The following is a 17105-nucleotide window of genomic DNA, read 5'->3' as shown; positions in this document are numbered from 1 at the left end:
TTGTTCCAAGAGGATAAAAGGCAGTTGTTGTGCTCCTTGAATAGACGATTAGCAAATTTCTTTGGACTAGCAAATTTCTGTTGGGACAAGTTTTACTGGTGAAAGAAGTGATGAGGTGAGACTCCTGATGAAGAAGTTCCAGTTATATAAGAGAACCCTAATCTCTTTTCTCATCCCGTTTTCATGTCTCTTTTGGTTTATATTGTTGAAGTGCTTCAACTTTGAGACATAATATGCGTGGGTAACTGAAATCATGGTAAAATTACTAGAATAGCACGTCTTGATTAGCCAAGAGGAGGTAAAAGGGCAAAATCTTGGGCTTCATATGGATTGGGAGACTCATCCGGGAGCCACTAGGTCCTTAACTTACATAGCAAGCAAAAGGTGAAGTTGAGCTTACAAAATACTCATGTTTCCTTAGTTGTGGTGGAAAAAGCTCTTTTTCATTCTCTTTAAGGAAAAGAAAGCAAGTCTATGTGATGTATGAGTGCCAACTTGCCACTTTGAAAACTTTGGCAGTGGTTGAACTGCCCTTACAGCTTAGGGGTAAGTGAGTCGTTGAGATGGTCTTTATGTTACATAAATATCACGAGTTTGAGATCCTCTCCTTTCAGAATTTGGAGGAGAAAATAAATCGATTAAATTTATTCACCTAATATTATGTAGGTTGAACTCAATTTATTCCCCTAACATTATGTCGGTGGATGATAAAAAGACATGGCTAGTTTAAGAGTTATCTCCTGGCTGCTCATATTAATTCCTGTTTCTGATCAGTTTAGCTCGCCAATGTGCGCAATTATGGTTGAAGACCAGGGAGTCGCTAGGGCATCCACTTGGTGTTGTTTGTGAACCTGTTCATCTAGCTTGTCCCCTGGAGGTTGTCGATGCAGCTTTGAACAAGGTAAATACACAAATCAGTTGGAATTACTTTCTCCATTTTGTATGCTGTTAGGCAGTTGCTACGAAACATTGGATATGCAATTACCCTTTCTTTGCATAGTCTCTCAGAAGGGCAGCTATTTTTTTTTTTTTTTAATTAATGCCCTTGTTTTTTAGACATAAACCTTCTCAAAGTTGAATTAGTGCTGATTTAGGCAGAGTTTGGGATAATGCCTTCGGATTTCAAGCCCGCCCCTGACATGTTTTAGTTGATTATAGGCTTCTAAGAAACTGTTTACCCTTCTTCCATCGTGATTGTATCAACGCTCTTCTTAACAGATGAAGAAAGATGTTGTGGCAAACCAAAGTTTACTCAATTTTGGGGACGTATACCTTCACATGATGCTATAATTCTTTTCAAAGTATTGTGATCGGTTTCTTGTTCTGGTGGTTGTTTTTACCAAAGGTCTACGTAAGGATCTCATCATTGACTTTATATATTTTCAGCTAAAACGATTAATCATCATTCCTTCCCTTTTTTCTGTCGTATTGTTTGCAGGTTCAAGATCTACCGAGGCCTTTTGTACTTGAAATTGGAACTGAAGAGATGCCACCTCAAGATGTAGTTAATGCAAGCCAACAAGTATTCTTCTCTTCCTCAACAATCTCTTTTCAACTCCACTGAGTAACCCATTGGTTCTTCGATGATCATGTTCTCTGTTACAGCTTAAAGATCTAGTAATAGAGTTACTGAAAACCAAAAGATTGGACCATGGTCAAGTTCAAGCATTTGGCACTCCTCGCAGACTAGTGGTACTGCTTCCATTTTGTAGGCTTTTGATAATATCGTCCTTTGCATATTCTCAGTGACTTCTGTTATGCTTCATAGAGGGGAAATGCAATTCTCATCTATTTCAGCTCTCATTATTTGGAGCTTTTCATCTTATAATTTGTTACAGCAGCATCAGTCTGTTTGGTATTCTCAGAATAGAGTCACCTTTCCCATCTATGGAAAGGGAGCAATAGAGTAAGTTTGACTGATTGAGATGTCAACAAGGGTGGTTAAAATTGGATGAGTGGTGAATGAAGGGAAACCCTTGGAAGCATGCTAGACCATCAGAGAACTTGTCATATGCCCTCCTGGACTTTTCATTCTTTCTTTTGTATATTGGGTGAAGGATGCATTTCTCTTTTATGATGAGTTCACTTGCAGTCAGAGGTGTAAGGAAACTTAAGTTGCAGGATTAGAATAAAAAATTTAGTTTGTTGAAGGAAGAACGACCAAATTTTTTTTGCCTTTAACTCAGGATGCAAAACTTTTCTTGCTATGGGTGTGTATAATTGAGATATTCATAAACATCACGTTCTAGGTTTTTCATTTTTTATAGGTTTCCATTTGCATGATTTTAAGTCTTAGCATATGCTTAATTTCCAGATCTGTGTGGAGAGTCTTTATGCCAAGCAAACAGACAATGAGATTGAAGTTCGAGGTCCTCCTGCTTCAAAAGCCTTTGATGAACAAGGAAAACCCACTAAGGTTGATTTCTCTTCTGTTGATGTTTGTGCTCATGAAAGCTCGGGCTTATTGGATGAGCGGTTAATTGCATTTTACTAGAGGAGTTGTATTTGCAGCGATCATTTACTAATACATTGATTGATATAAACGGATCTTATGTGTCATTTAACTCATTGAAGGTTTGTAGCATCCCTTATGACTTCGATGCATTACAAGGGTTTGACATTTTCTGTCATTTTGTTGAGATATTGTGAGATTTTGTAAGACTACCGCCAACTGTTCTAAAAACTTAAGCTTCAGATGAAGGTGTGGTTTAATATTTAATTAATGTAATACTTCCCCTCATGCTTAGTCCGGTCTTTTTGCCTAGTACTAAGCATGGAAACATTTCATTGGGGAGACAAATCGGGGCCTAGAAAGGTTTGAAATCGGGACCTCCTACCCCGATACCATATGAGATTTTGTGGAACCACTGCCAACTGTTCTAAAAGCTTAAGTTGTTAAATGAAAGTGTGGTTTAATAATTGATTAATCTAACATATATAAAAGAGGATGGCCTCCTCACGTAACTTTAAGATACTACTAGAGCTAGAAGTTTGCGTTTGTAAGAAAGTCCATTCCAAAAGCTTAAGGTATTAGATAAACGGAGACCACCTGAATATAAAGAGTATATAAGACTGGTTTGTAAGGCGATGTGGGACAACAACAACTTCAACACCCCCTCTCATGGTCAAGCTGGATTACTGGTGGCACGTGGAAATTGACTAATGGGGGGTGGACCCACATACGCAGGCAACACTCTCTTTGATACCGTGTAAGAAAGTCCAATCCAAAAACTTAAGCTATTAGGTGGACAAAGACCTCATGAATATAAAAAGCATATAAGACTCGTTGTTGGGCGATGTGGGACAACAACAACTTCAACAGTGTTGAACACTTTTTTCACCCATTTATGTGTGATGAGCATCAAGAACTCTTCCACCCACCCATACGGGGTTTGCTCGCTTATGTTTTCGTCATTGAATCAACTTTCTCTTGAAGGGGACTATTAAAATTCAGAATATCTTCTTACGTTTTCTCTTCCAAATTAAGCTTTTAGAGAAGATGGCTACACTCACCTTCAAGACATACTAAAGCCCGGATATAATTATAATAACTGGAAATTTTTTTGAGGGGTTCTCTTTTGGGTTTTTTATTTTTATTTTTTTGTTGTGTGTGTGTGCGTTGGGGGGGGGGGGGGTGTGCTCTATGAGATCCTTTTCTTCTTTCAAGTCGAGTGATAAGAAACTGATTTGGTCTTGAATTCATCTTTATCAGGCTGCCGAAGGTTTTTGCCGTAGATACTTTGTTGGCCCGGACTCATTATATACAAAGCCTGATGGTAAGAGAAGTTGAATTTATTTGGGGTTAATTCTTCTTCTCTACACATAATTATCCGCTTAGCTTTAGTTTTCCACTTATGCAAGTTCTCTTCAAGGCAGTTTGTACTTCATTTGCATCTTTCAAAAATTGGAGAAATGGAAAAGAAAACTTGAACTAGAATATGTGCACTTTATCTTGGAATCAGTCTAACATTCCCTATCATCCACAAAGTTCTGTTTTATTGTCTTTGAAGACACTAAAGGTGGCTAGCCCAGAGGGAGAGGGGAGAGAGAGAGGGGGGGAGGGAGGGAGAGGGAAAGAGGGAGCAGGAGGGGGAGTGGGAGAGAGAGAGAGATGATAAGAAGGACATGAAGTTTTCTTTTCCAAATAATCTGTTAATGAGTTTTCTCAGGGCACTAATAAACGATGATTATTGAATTTTAAATATGTAAAAAAGCAGTCTGTAATTTAGACAACTTTGAAAGCGTTATGCTTGCTGCACAATATCTGTCAGGTGTTTGAATGTCCTTTCTGCATCATGTATGGATGGATTTCTCATAAGGATGGGCCATTAATAAACTTTAGAATAGGCATTGAAGAGAACACACTTTGATTTGTTTTCTTAAGTAACATATTTATGTATGGGTAAATATTGCTTTCTTCTTTCTTCAGGGAAAACAGATTACGTGTATGTTCGTATGAAGGAACCTGCTCGACTTGCTTTCCAGGTCTTCTTGCTGCTTATTTATATGTTCATTCATTCATTTATAACTGGTAATAATTAGTCTCACTTCTCCCAAGGAGGATACACAGTGCTTTTTGCTGCTATATATGTTTTATTGTCAATTTCAAATTTTTTATTTGAAATTTTTTAACAAAATTAATTTTCCTGTCGCTAAACTTGTTTTATACGCTATTGAAAAGGAGAGTTGCAAGTGGAAGGGCGTTCTAGCTTCCATTTTGATTTTTTAATTGTTGGTAACGTGGTAAAACTAGTCAAAATAGAGCACATGCGAGAGCTGATAGTTCAACAAAGGGAATGGCTGCATACTTTGTATGCCCCAAATTGTTCACTATAGCATGGAGTACAAACTCATGGTTTCTTCTTCACAATAGCATTAGTAAAACTTGTGATAAAAAATTTGCATGTTCTCACCACCAATTTAAGATAAGTCACAAGATGGAAAACTTCATAGAATTTTCTTTAATAGTGCCTGTACTGCACTTGTTAAGGAAAGAAACAAGGAAAGACGCCAAATATCTAAGGCGCTGACCTTTTTTGTTATGTACAGTCAATGCTTTGAAAGTCGAGTCCATCTTTATTAAGAATGTTTAACAAGTCTCATTAGCGTAACCTAGGCATCATTCGAGAGGCGTCAACTCTCCGGCAGCTTAAACTATTTATTTTGGTTTTTGGCAAAGGGTAGCATCATACCACTCTGTGGAAAAAAATGTAACATATACATCTTATGCTCAGGATCACCATATACCATGATTATTGGATGCGGGTCCTATGTTAGGGCAATGGGTTTTTGTCTGGATAAGTGTGATTCTGATAATTAATTTCCCTCATATGTTAAGGTTTTGTCTGAAGATTTGCCCGGTACAATTGCTAAAATATCATTTCCAAAGTCAATGCGATGGAATTCTCAGGTATACACATCTTATATTGTTGCTCACTTTGTCATCCTCTGCTGAAAACTCAATGCTCTCTTTCACTCTTGTTGTTCTATTTTGATTTTTCTGGGAAATAGCTTTCATGCTTAATGAACCTTAATGGCAACTTCACTAAAACATATTGGTCTTATTGTATGTCTGTAATGCCTTGAATTATATGTGTATGGCTTGTGGGCCTTTTCCTGCTCCATTTTTTACGGTTTAATGTTTGTTTATCACTGCATTTATATTTCGACCAACGAAAAAGAAACACTGCATTTATGCCTTGAACCCATTTTTATCTTCATTAAATCGCTGCAAAGGGAAGTCCTTCATGACATTCAGTGTCTTGGTATGGTCAAAATTTTAGTAGTCTTACTAGCTCCTCATAGTATACACTTGCAAAGAGAAACAGAGATTGATGGTTCTAACGACGGGTGGGGATTGGCTCAAGACAGATAACATACCTCAAAAGGTGATCACCATGGTTTGGTCCAATATATCTAGTGATAGTATTTTCAAAATGTTTTTCTTATCGTTCTACCAAATGTATTTCTCTGAAATGCTTCCTCTATTTTCGTGGACAACTGAAACTAAGGCAAACTTCTAGTTACATGTTGTTCATGCTTTTAGTATTGGGATAAAACATAGGTTCATCTCATCAATCATCTATTGATGGGTCTTAAATAGGCTCATCCCGTCAGTCATCTGGGGATGTTTCTTTTATTAGATGGCTCTTCGTTGATGATGACGGTAAGATGCTAAAATTATTAACGTATTTGTTGTCCTTAGAGATACAAATAGAGCTGTGAGGTGTTTTGTTTAAACTCTTGAGCTTTTATCAACTGTAGATTAAACGATTAACCCATCATTTAGATAGGTGCTCATTAATTATTCTTCCTAACTGGAGACATATTATCCTCATCATAAATAAGACTAGGAATATTATTTCGAAAGGGACCGTATCAATGATAATGATTATGTATGGACAATTCCTTAGTATTTCATTCATTTACAACGAAGTATTTACTCTATGTGGAGGTAAAAAGGAGTATGCTTTCTGGAGAGAGAAACTATTTAACCGATCAAGTCACCTGTATCTAACATACTTATACCCGACGTCTTTCTGCAAAGTGATGACGAGCCTTCTAATGTGCATATCTTTCAGTAATATTGGATAACTCTTTGTATATGTTGAATCCATTAACCAAAATTTGTTCTACATGTTTTCACATCCTTAATTTTGTAATCAATATATGAAATTTGGAAGAGCTATTTGCTGTCGATTGGGTCGCATTTGCTTTTACATGTTCTAGACTGTATCACATCTCAATGAGTAACATACACATTCTTTAATTATAGAATACGATAAATCTTAGTCTAATATATCAAACAATCCATGAAGTGATTTGTGCATTTCACCCTTGGCTTGGCTCTTATAGGATATTTTTTCTACCTGCATTGTCCTGATGCTCATTATCATCCGCTGAGATAGATGGTCAGGATGTTCATTTCTAGCCTTCGTAATTTAATGATGTCACTTTTGTATTGTCCAGGTGATGTTTAGCAGACCTATCCGGTGGATTTTAGCCCTCCATGGAGATGTAGTTGTGCCATTTACATTTGCTGGACTTTTGAGGTAGTTATGAAGTTTCAGTACCTGCATCTTTCTCTTCTCTGTGTCCTATCTCAATTATTGAGTTAGTTTGATTTGATGTCTTTCTGGCGTGGTCTAATTTCCTGTGATTTGCTGAAATCTGAAAATAACTGCTTGTGCAAGTTATGAAAGTTTTACCTCTTGCACAAGTAATAACTGCTCAAATGATAGGGAGTAATTGCTTTTCATTGCTCATTGAATATTTATGTGCTTCTCTGCATTTATCTATGTGCTTTGCATATTTACGTGGGTAGTCGTTTGAGTTTGGAAAACCTGTCTTATCAAGGATGGGGATGTTAAAATTAAACAATGGCTCCATTTATTTATTTTAGAAAGTGGTAAGAAGAGGACTTGCTCTGAAAGGTCGAAATTTCTAAGCTGATCAAGCGTCATATTTTTCCATTCTTGAACATGGGCTAAGTTCTATGATTACTTGACATTCTCTTAAATACAGCTAGTATTCTAATGGGATACACTGATCTCTCTCTCTCTCTGAGGTACCCCTTGATATCTCTCTTTAATGGTTTTCTTGTTTTCCTTTTTGTTTAAAAAGTGTGTAAGACATAACTCAAAAATATCTTTTTATGCAGAAATGCAAGTGTTTAGGCTTTGTTTCCTTATTTTATGGGGTCTGCTCTGACTCAAGTGCTAAGTGGCATATGATAGATAGTTACTTGCATTATGATTATTTGGACGCCAGAATGTCAAATTAACCTGTTTTTCCTTTCTACTATTCCAATTTGTTTTTGTGTCCTAATATTGGAATGCATTCAATTAGCTAGAGATAGATCTTAGTTTTAGGGGAGTCTTCTTATTCAGCAATTGAACTTTCGGCCATGGTACCTGCCCATGCATAGTCCTCACATTGGCCAGTGCATGTCCATGTTTGCCATTTCTTTTCAAGTTTATTTGGACATTGAGCACTGACAGCACTCGTATGCATGTCCCGCGCTATTGCAGTGGAAATTTATCTTATGGTCCTCGTAATACTCCATCAGCCACCTTCCTAGTAAGTATCCAAAGTTTCTTGTGGTTGTAGTATTTTCAAGGGCATGGATATATTTAGTGTTTTATTACTTTGAAAAGCTCTATGTCATTTATCAGTGTACTCTGTCGTCTAGCCTTTTCCTCAATCTATTGTTCAATTCCAGTATGCTTTGCCCTTTTTATGCCATTCTTTTCGAGGGTTGAATTTTCCTCACCTTTTCAGTCTCTGGTACTTTCCTTTAGAACTAGGTGCCCTGGTTTGTTCTTCTGTGGCGTTTTTTTCTCTACATCTAATGCAGCATGGCATAGTCCATTTTCAAATACTTAGCATGATGTAGCTTTTCACAAAGGAAATTTATGTCAACAAAATTAATGAATACAACTATAAGCACCATGCCATTTATGGCTGTTAAAAGAACCTAGCTGTACGTGTGTTCAAAGGAGGAGGATGGCGATCAAAAGCATTCTTTTGGATGTTGAAGATGAAATAGTGCAGTTTCGTGGTACTGCAATGGAACTTGAAAGGAAAGACTCCTCAAATATGAATTCTATGAATATGACGCACGGAGTTTGGGAAGATGAATTGAATATTCCAATAAAGGTAGCATCATTGCATTGGCGTGTAAGCTAGCTGTCTATTATATTATTAGGACTGTGACTCCACCTAGTATGTTGGCCAGTATGTGTTTAACTACGCAAGGGCTCCATGCTGTTCAAGAACAAATTATGTTATTAGATAATTACTATTCAACAAGGTCAGGAGCAAAAGATAATACCAAACTCCTTCCAGGAGATGAGCATTAACATTATTTTCTGATTTTACATGAGTGGAAGGATAATAATGTTGTGATTTCCCTTCGTACTCTTTTTGGTAGGAGTTTTCTCTTTGCATTTTTGCTACTGCTCTGCTTTTCCATTCTTCTATGAAGTTATTTAAAACCTATGGACAGGCGTCTATTTTAAATTCCAAAATCCTCTGTAGGTGGAAAGTGCAGAATTCTATGCATCTTTAGCAAGGAAAGCTGGAATTGAAATTGATATTGAGGTATAATATAAACAAATGATTTGCATTTTTTTTGGTCAATTTTTTGGGTTTTGATAATCCATTTTGGAAACGTATCATTTTGTTGAAAACCTGTCATAGCATAGTAAGGTTGATGTACTGATCTTCAAAATTCTTTGGTATGCAGGAACGGAGAAATCAGATTTTCAGGCAGTCAGCTGCACTTGCAGAAAGTGCCAAAGGTCGGATAGTTGTCAATGACGGATTACTTAACGAGGTAACAATCCTTAAGCAATAGATTTGAATATAGCTGTCGACTTTGCTGCTAAACACCAATTCAACTTGTATCAGGTTGTCAATCTTGTTGAGGCACCTGTTCCAATTCTTGGGGAATTCAACAAATCATTCCTGGAGCTTCCCAAAGACCTTTTAACTATGGTAAGTCTCACATCTTGGGAAGTGCAAACAAGTGTTTGGGTTGGCTTCTTTTGCTAGTTCTTTGGGAATATTACCTTGGGAAAATGCAAACTAGTGTTTGGGTTGGCTTGCAAACTAGTCTTCGGCATGGTCATATATTTGGTTTTCTGGTATTCTTTCCCATCCATTTAAGGTGAAAAGGGCTGTTGGTTTGGGGTTGCAATGGACGGTGAGGAGTGGGCTTATCTTCCAAAAGTGATGCACGAAATGATTTTGGATTTTGAATGAGTTCTTAAACGTGGCATCTTGATATTAAGATCTTTCTGCCTGGAATCAATCTGCAAAATGAGCATGATATAGCGCCAAATATGTTGATTACAATATATACGGTACAAGTGGTCTTTGCTAGGCTTAGTCAATTATTTAAGCCAACTAGCAACAGTGAAATAAGAAGCTGCCAGATTAGAGCCAGACTAACACTATATGACTTAATCTGGGATTACTTCAATCATGGAACTTCGATGACAGGTAGAACATGCACATTTAACACCTGCAATGACGGAAGTTATATAATGCGAATGGTGCATGTAAAACCAATCGGTATTCCTCATGTCATTTGGAGTTTGTGGATGTAGTAGTGTCCACTGCATTCGAGTAATTTACTTTGTAGCTGTTATTTTTCTGTTTTCAGTTGAGTTTGTTTATGCTCCAATGTGCAGGTTATGCAGAAGCACCAAAAATATTTCTCCATAGCTGATCAAAGTGGGAGGCTCTTGCCATATTTTATTGCTGTGAGAGATTCTTTTGAAATATAGCAATTTCTTTCGGCTGTGATAGACGTTAATACTATTTATTTGATAGTCCGGCATGGGGATTACCTTTTAGGTGGCAAATGGAACAATTGACAGGACAGTAGTCAAGAAAGGAAATGAGGCTGTTCTCAGGTTTACATCTATCTGCCTTTGAACACCCGATGATTCTTCTAGCAGAGAATGAATGATCTACTTTCTTCGATTCTGTTTGGCATACTAGAACTTTGCAAAATGAATAGCGTGAAAATACTGCACTTACGGCCGGTCTTTAATTCTTGTGAAGTACTGTGAAATAAACTCATTTAACGAAATGATTTTACCTTCAATTCATTCTAATAGCAATTGAACAAAATATTTTGAGCAAATTTGTTCATTGAACTGCCATTTAGTAGTTTTGACCGGTTTTTATCTATTTTGCAGAGCTCGCTATGAAGACGCAAAGTTCTTTTATGAGATGGATACACGTAAAAGATTGTCAGAATTTCAAAGTCAATTAAAAGGGATACTTTTTCATGTGAGTTTGTAAACTGTGTGCAGTCTGACAGGATATGTAAGATCTGTTTCATGATATGAGATCTGGCTTCTCAAGCTTGCATAGCGACCAGTTGTAGATGGTCAACAGCTAGAGGGTATATTTGCACCATCTCAGAATAATATTTCAGTACGCACCCAGGTGCACGGTGGTAGGACTAAGTAGTTCTGCAAGCACTAATTCTCTCCTTCTTATACATGCCAAATATTAGTTTTCAGAAATCATTAGCATACCATAATGTTAGGTATACATACACGGAGGTCTCATTAGAATTAGTTTTGGATCAAGTATTTGAATTGGCGTAACTTAGGAAGACTCTCCTCTTCAAATAGTTGAGCATATTTCTGAAGCTGATTTCATCCTCAACGATGCAAATCTAGTCAATTTTCCCTCTCTAACGTGTTCTACAAATCTGAGATGAGACAATACTCTAGAGGTAATGATGGGAGATTAGTATTTCTCAAGACATGCAGCAGCAACAAGTAACAACAACATGTACATGGAATATCCAAAGTCAGGAAACTTTATCTCCAATAATAGTTGTTCTTAGCAATGTCTATGGTCATCAGCTATGATTTTTGGCTTAGCCTCATTTCATGGTCAAAAACTTCTAGGTCACGGAACTACATGCTCTACTTTCTTTATGGATAAGACGATGTCATCATTAGTAGAAATGTAAAGCCTACATCGATTCAATCTTCAGTTTGGTTATCCCATTGTTTTTCCCTTTTTCTTCGGTAATTTTTGTGTTTGACTCTTCAACGCAGCATAATTTACTTCTTACATACTGATTATTTGGATGTTTTAATCAGTACCTGGAATAATTCATTCTTTTGCTGTTATGTATGATTAAATAGGAGAAGCTAGGAACAATGTTGGATAAGATTTCGCGTTTGCAGAGCACAGTAACCAAACTAAGTTTGGCTATGGGTGTTAATGAAGATAAGCTACAATTTGTCCAAGAAGCTGCATCACTTGCTATGTCTGATCTTGCTACCTCAGTTGTCACAGAATTTACTTCCCTTGCCGGAATAATGGGCCGTCATTATGCTCTTCGAGATGGCTATCCTGAGCAGGTTAACTTCATTTTTAGTCTCTGCAAGGACTTCACTTTGCCAGAAGGATTTTTCTTTTTTCTTTCTTTGTTTGGGGTCGGATGGAACAGGTTTTGATTTTTTGCTGTGTTATCTTATTTGTGGGAATTGCTTATGGTGGCACATTTTAGTGCCAGGTTTGTTCTACATGGCAATACATGTGTTTCATCCTGATGCTTATGGCTTTGGCAGATTGCAGAGGCCTTGTTTGAGATTACACTTCCTAGATTTTCTGGAGATATCCTTCCCCAGACTGATGTGGGGACAGTTTTGTCAATTGCTGACAGGTGAAGAAAACTATTGAGAGTGCTCATAATTTCACCTGATGATCCATGTCATGGGAGATTATGCTGTAATTTGTTGTTAAAGAGCACATAAGTTCATGTCCTTTGTGTTTCATTACCAATTACCGATCTAGCTGTTTATATCCTCAAGAATAATTTAGTGGAAGGGTTCCTAGTATTAAGCCATTACATTGTAAACTGGAAGGTTTTGGTGCTATCATCTTACTACTTTGGTTATGAATTCATGATTTTAACACAATCGAACAGCATTCTGCATAGTCTGCAGAAATTTTCTTCCTGAGCTTAATTGGATAATTTTCCATTGATACCATTGTGCAGACTAGATAGTCTTGTTGGCCTATTTGCTGCTGGTTGTCAGCCTAGTTCAACCAATGACCCTTTCGGGTTGAGGAGAATTTCTTATGGACTTGTGAGTTATCCGTGTCCTTTCTTGCTGCTTCCCGTTGGTGATGCACTTAAAGGTCAATTTATCATTTGAATACGTTGCTGTATTGTTAGGTTCAAGTGCTGGTGGAGAAGGACAAGAACCTCAATCTGAAACATGCATTAGGAATTGCAGCTGATGTCCAACCCCTTGAAGTTGAGGAGAGGACATTAACTAATGTAAGATCCTTGACTTGTGTTAAAGATTGAATGGCTGTGCATTTTCCCATTACTGTGACGACAGCATCCAGTCCCTAAACATGGCATCCTCCAGTCAGGCTGAGCGGCCAACTTTATGTGCCTTGCACAATGAATTTGCATGATCCAAAGTGGATTGAAAAGTATGGGAAAAGGACACTGCCATAACTTTTGCACAGCGCTCACTTTAGTGGCAAAACTTTTCGATGGATGACTTCAGTGCCATTTTGGCAAATAAACAATCAATTAAGTGCCAACTCTGATTTGGGATGTCGGAAATCCGACGTGGCATCAATTTATAATAAAATGGCTGACGTGGACTCGCCGGAGAATTTCAATCAAAATTGGGGCAAAGAAGCAAACCCTAACCCTACCCATTGAAATGACTTGTGAAGTTGCAAATGATTATCTGCGAGAGAGTGAGCGAGAGCCCCAAAAAAGCAGATTTGAGGTCATTAAAGAATTGAGTGATTGGTGTTCTAGTTCAAGGTGATTCTTGAAGCAGATTAAGTGGAGAGGCATTATGTAAAGCTTCCCGTGGTTGTTGAAGATGGGGTCGTTGGGCACGTATACCGTCGATCAGCCATGTCACGATCTTCAAGATCTCCTCGATGTTCCGCAAGGATTGTAGATTCAACCGACCTGTGTCATTGGCTTTATCTTCGTCTTCACTCATGGTCTCATCTTCACTGCAAAGCCTCCTCTTCTTCCTCTAAACTCAAAGAACTGGTCCCATCTTCGCCCATGCTTCGGATTTCGTCATCCCGAGCTGCAGCAAATGAGAATGGGAGCATTATCAAGGCGAACCACAAGATAAACAGAGCTCTGTTTCTCCATTGTGAAAAATAGAGCCACTTTGCCTGGTTGGACGAAAATTTTCCATGTTGGACTTCAATTTCTTTTTAAAAAGCCATGTTGGAGTTGAACAATAATTTAAGAAGCCACATAGGACTTTTGGCCAGAATATGCCGCCGGAAGCACTTAAGCAATCGTTTTTTCTCTTATTTGGCACATAAGTGATACAGCGAAAAGTTTTGGCATCAAAATGACCGCCATATGAAAGTTATGGCACTTCTAACATTCTTTTCCCAAAAGAAGTTGTTTTGAAACATTGCCTATCCCAGGAACTAGTAATTCAGTAAAGTGTACCTCCTGATTGAGTTAAGCGTGCACTAATAGATTCAATAGTGTTACTCCAAGTAATGATAATTTTATTTTCTTTTAGGTACATCAATTTGTCACTCGGAGATTGGAGCAATTTTTGGTATGTGTACTCTGTGTATGGGACTTCTTACTTTGCCTTTATGGGACTTCTTACTTAAATTGACATTTCATGTGCACATCATACTCTATTTGATATGAAGGAAGTTGTACTTAGTTCCAGCATTTGGGTATGTACATCTCCCTTGCTGCAGAGCTCAATCAGAAAAGTGAATGGAAAAGAATACGGCTCACGTTATTATTCTATGCATGTGGATATATTGGTGATATCTAAACTAGTCTAACAAAATAAGATGGTTATTCTACTGTACCAAAAACATGGTATTGTATTACCACATTATACCATCCAACGTACACCTCCAAAAGATACAAGACCGGAAACAATAGTCAACATTTAACATCATTTTTCAGCTCCCTTGTGTTGCTACCTACTGATTATTTTTATGGAACTGGTACTTAGATTGTCTCTCCCATCATTATTATAGTTTCTGGCAAGAGATAAGATGAGCAGCCAGCTTTTGACCTAATACAAAATGGTTTTTCAAATTTCAGGTTGATAAGGGAATTAGTCCTGAAATAGTTCGATCTGTCCTTCTAGAACGGGCAAACGTGCCTTGCCTCGCAGCAAAATCTGCATTCAAAGTAAGTGAACCTGTTGCCAGTTTTTCCAGAAACTCAAACCTCATCTTCAATTCATGCTTCAGTCAGTAAGACAAAAGCCGTTTAAAAGGCTCAAACTAGATTTGGAGCTGAAACGAAAACAGATGTTTCTGATAGTTCAACATGAGTCCAGAGATGATGTAGATATGTGTAGCTGATAAGACAGTGCAGTGCTCTCATTACTGAAGTTGGAAAGAGGGAGGGATGTCCTTTGAGAAAGCAACTGGAAGATGTTTGCATGCTGAACCTATATATACTGCTTTATTTTTTCTATTGACCTATGTATACTTGCTTCAAGGTTATCCTACACTTACGATATTAAATTCTTAAATAAGAACTTCTTAGTACTTAAAGGAGACAAAAAGTCATTCATCTGCTTTGCCATTACCCATGGATGTTCATCAACTTTTAATTGTATGTCAAACATTTTCTTCTAGATGGAAGCTCTATCAAAAGGAGAACTTTTCCCAAAGGTTGTTGAAGCATACTCTCGCCCCACGAGAATAACCCGTGGCAAGGATGTTGGCACCATGGAGGTAATTCTGACTAGAAGAGGACATTTTATATACAAATGAAATATTAGAACAGTTTTAATGTTTGGGTACATATGCTAGAAGATAAATATCAAGGAATCTTAGGCATAATGTAAGCTTTATAAATTCTGGAAATCAAATAGGAAATAAGTGCTACTAGTCCTATATTATTGTCAAAGGTACACTTTTCTAGATTTGTTCATTCCCCCATAAAAATGGTGAATGAGCCTATGAGTTCTTGAAAGTGTATAGATTAGCAAACCAGAAGTGGTTTACCCTTCATAATGTCCACATTCTACATTTCCAGCAAATGTCCTTATTCACTTTGTCTCACCACGATCATTGTTGTCATGAGCTAGGCAACTATTCTTCCAACCTTAACTTTTGAAACAGTATGGAATAGTTCTCGTCAAAATGTTGTAAGATGAGAGTCAGTTATCTACCCAACTACCAGAGGTCGATCTGACATTCTCATGGAAGTCTTTCAGTCGTTTCTGAAGTCCTGTATAGTGTTGTAAATAATGCTGTTGGAAACTCTTTTTTCTGCTATCATCTGTTTAGGTGAATGAAGCTGCATTTGACACAAGTGAAGAGAGGGCTTTGTGGGACACCTTCTTGTCAGTAAAAAACCAAATAAATCCTGGTATTGATCTACTTACCATAAAAAAGTCACTGTTCTTTTCCGATCCAATTGTAATTTTTTCGAGCCCTTCTGCCCCTTAATCTAATGAATGTCCTGTAGTCCAACTTTTCTTTTGTCTTTAATTGCTGATAATAAAAAAATGTTGAAATTGATTCCACTCTGATTTGAGTTTTGCATTCTCCTTCAGCCATTGAGGTTGATGCTTTTGTTGATGTATCTGCAAAGCTTGTACAGCCATTGGAGGACTTCTTCAATAACGTTTTTGTCATGGTGGTATGTTTTTCCTCAATTCATGATATATATGAGTAATCTGGTTTCACGGGGAAATTAAATTTTGACCGCTTGCTGCACTTCCGGAATATTCGTATAGATTCATGGACCATCTGTTAGGTTGGTTGGTGTGTTGCCATCAGTGTATTTGAAACTGGATGAAAGGTAGATGCTTTATACTCATGAGTTACGAATGAACACGTAAGCACCAAACGACATAAGTCTCTGGGACAGGAGACGTCAGCGTCAACTTTGACCTTCTGACTTTATTGGATGAAGTGGTCTGTAGCTCAACTCGGAGCATCCTCATGATATTACTCCACAGTGACACTTCCCATCATATTTCTATGTATATGTGCAACTGATTATTTACACCGGTCATGGGTTTAGATCTCTTTGTGCAGGAGGATGACAGAATCAGAAACAACAGGCTTAGGCTTCTTAAAGAAATCTCCGACCTTCCAAGTGGCATTGCCGATCTGTCAGCATTACCGGGATTTTAAGCTGACATTGAGCAAATATTGTTTTGTTCCGAGAGCTCCATTTTTTTTTTATTTTGCCGCACCCGCGGGGGGGTGGGTGGTGGGTGGGTGGTTGTTGGTTGGGGTTTTGTTGTACCAGCTTAAAAAGAAAGCAAACCACAGTAACCATAGCATTGTGATTCCCATTGAGGTGTACATACAGGAGATTAGGCTTCAGTAAAGGAGAGAGCCATGGTTCATGTGTCCTTTGCCTTGGATGTGAAAGAAATCGTGAAGCCTAGCAAGTTGCGTATTATGGCCAAAAGATTGTGGACAATTCATGTAGAATGCTTATTATAGGATCACATGTAATGCACCCGATTGAAAAAGAAATTGATGATATTATAAATTGCATGAGCTGTGTGAAGCAATATACACAAAGTTCTGCTTTGTTTAACAATGCCATTTTATTGATA

General features: G+C 37.7%; 1 protein-coding gene across 3 annotated transcripts in view; it reads left to right on the top strand.

Annotated features, from left to right (window-relative positions):
* Nucleotides 1–17105, top strand: part of LOC115738859 (glycine--tRNA ligase, chloroplastic/mitochondrial 2) — a 23933-nt gene extending 6828 nt beyond the window's left edge. For 2 of the 3 annotated variants that reach the window (XM_048272815.1, XM_048272825.1), the window contains exons 12-37: nt 775–901; nt 1439–1522; nt 1606–1692; nt 2315–2416; nt 3713–3776; nt 4430–4485; nt 5339–5410; nt 6970–7052; nt 8031–8079; nt 9040–9102; nt 9248–9337; nt 9412–9498; nt 10197–10268; nt 10363–10421; nt 10710–10803; nt 11679–11897; nt 12108–12202; nt 12539–12629; nt 12719–12823; nt 14067–14105; nt 14615–14704; nt 15160–15258; nt 15817–15898; nt 16086–16171; nt 16573–16728; nt 16764–17105. In XM_048272815.1, the coding sequence (XP_048128772.1) occupies nt 775–901; nt 1439–1522; nt 1606–1692; nt 2315–2416; nt 3713–3776; nt 4430–4485; nt 5339–5410; nt 6970–7052; nt 8031–8079; nt 9040–9102; nt 9248–9337; nt 9412–9498; nt 10197–10268; nt 10363–10421; nt 10710–10803; nt 11679–11897; nt 12108–12202; nt 12539–12629; nt 12719–12823; nt 14067–14105; nt 14615–14704; nt 15160–15258; nt 15817–15898; nt 16086–16171; nt 16573–16671 (2194 nt within the window). In that variant the 3' untranslated portion in view covers nt 16672–16728; nt 16764–17105. The remainder of the gene's footprint in view (nt 1–774; nt 902–1438; nt 1523–1605; nt 1693–2314; nt 2417–3712; nt 3777–4429; nt 4486–5338; nt 5411–6969; nt 7053–8030; nt 8080–9039; nt 9103–9247; nt 9338–9411; nt 9499–10196; nt 10269–10362; nt 10422–10709; nt 10804–11678; nt 11898–12107; nt 12203–12538; nt 12630–12718; nt 12824–14066; nt 14106–14614; nt 14705–15159; nt 15259–15816; nt 15899–16085; nt 16172–16572; nt 16729–16763) is intronic. The other variant, XM_048272821.1, reaches the window with a different exon arrangement.

Source organism: Rhodamnia argentea, chromosome 1 (assembly GCF_020921035.1).
Source record: "Rhodamnia argentea isolate NSW1041297 chromosome 1, ASM2092103v1, whole genome shotgun sequence".
NCBI lineage: Eukaryota > Viridiplantae > Streptophyta > Magnoliopsida > Myrtales > Myrtaceae > Rhodamnia > Rhodamnia argentea.
This window is presented reverse-complemented; position numbering and strand designations above follow the sequence as displayed.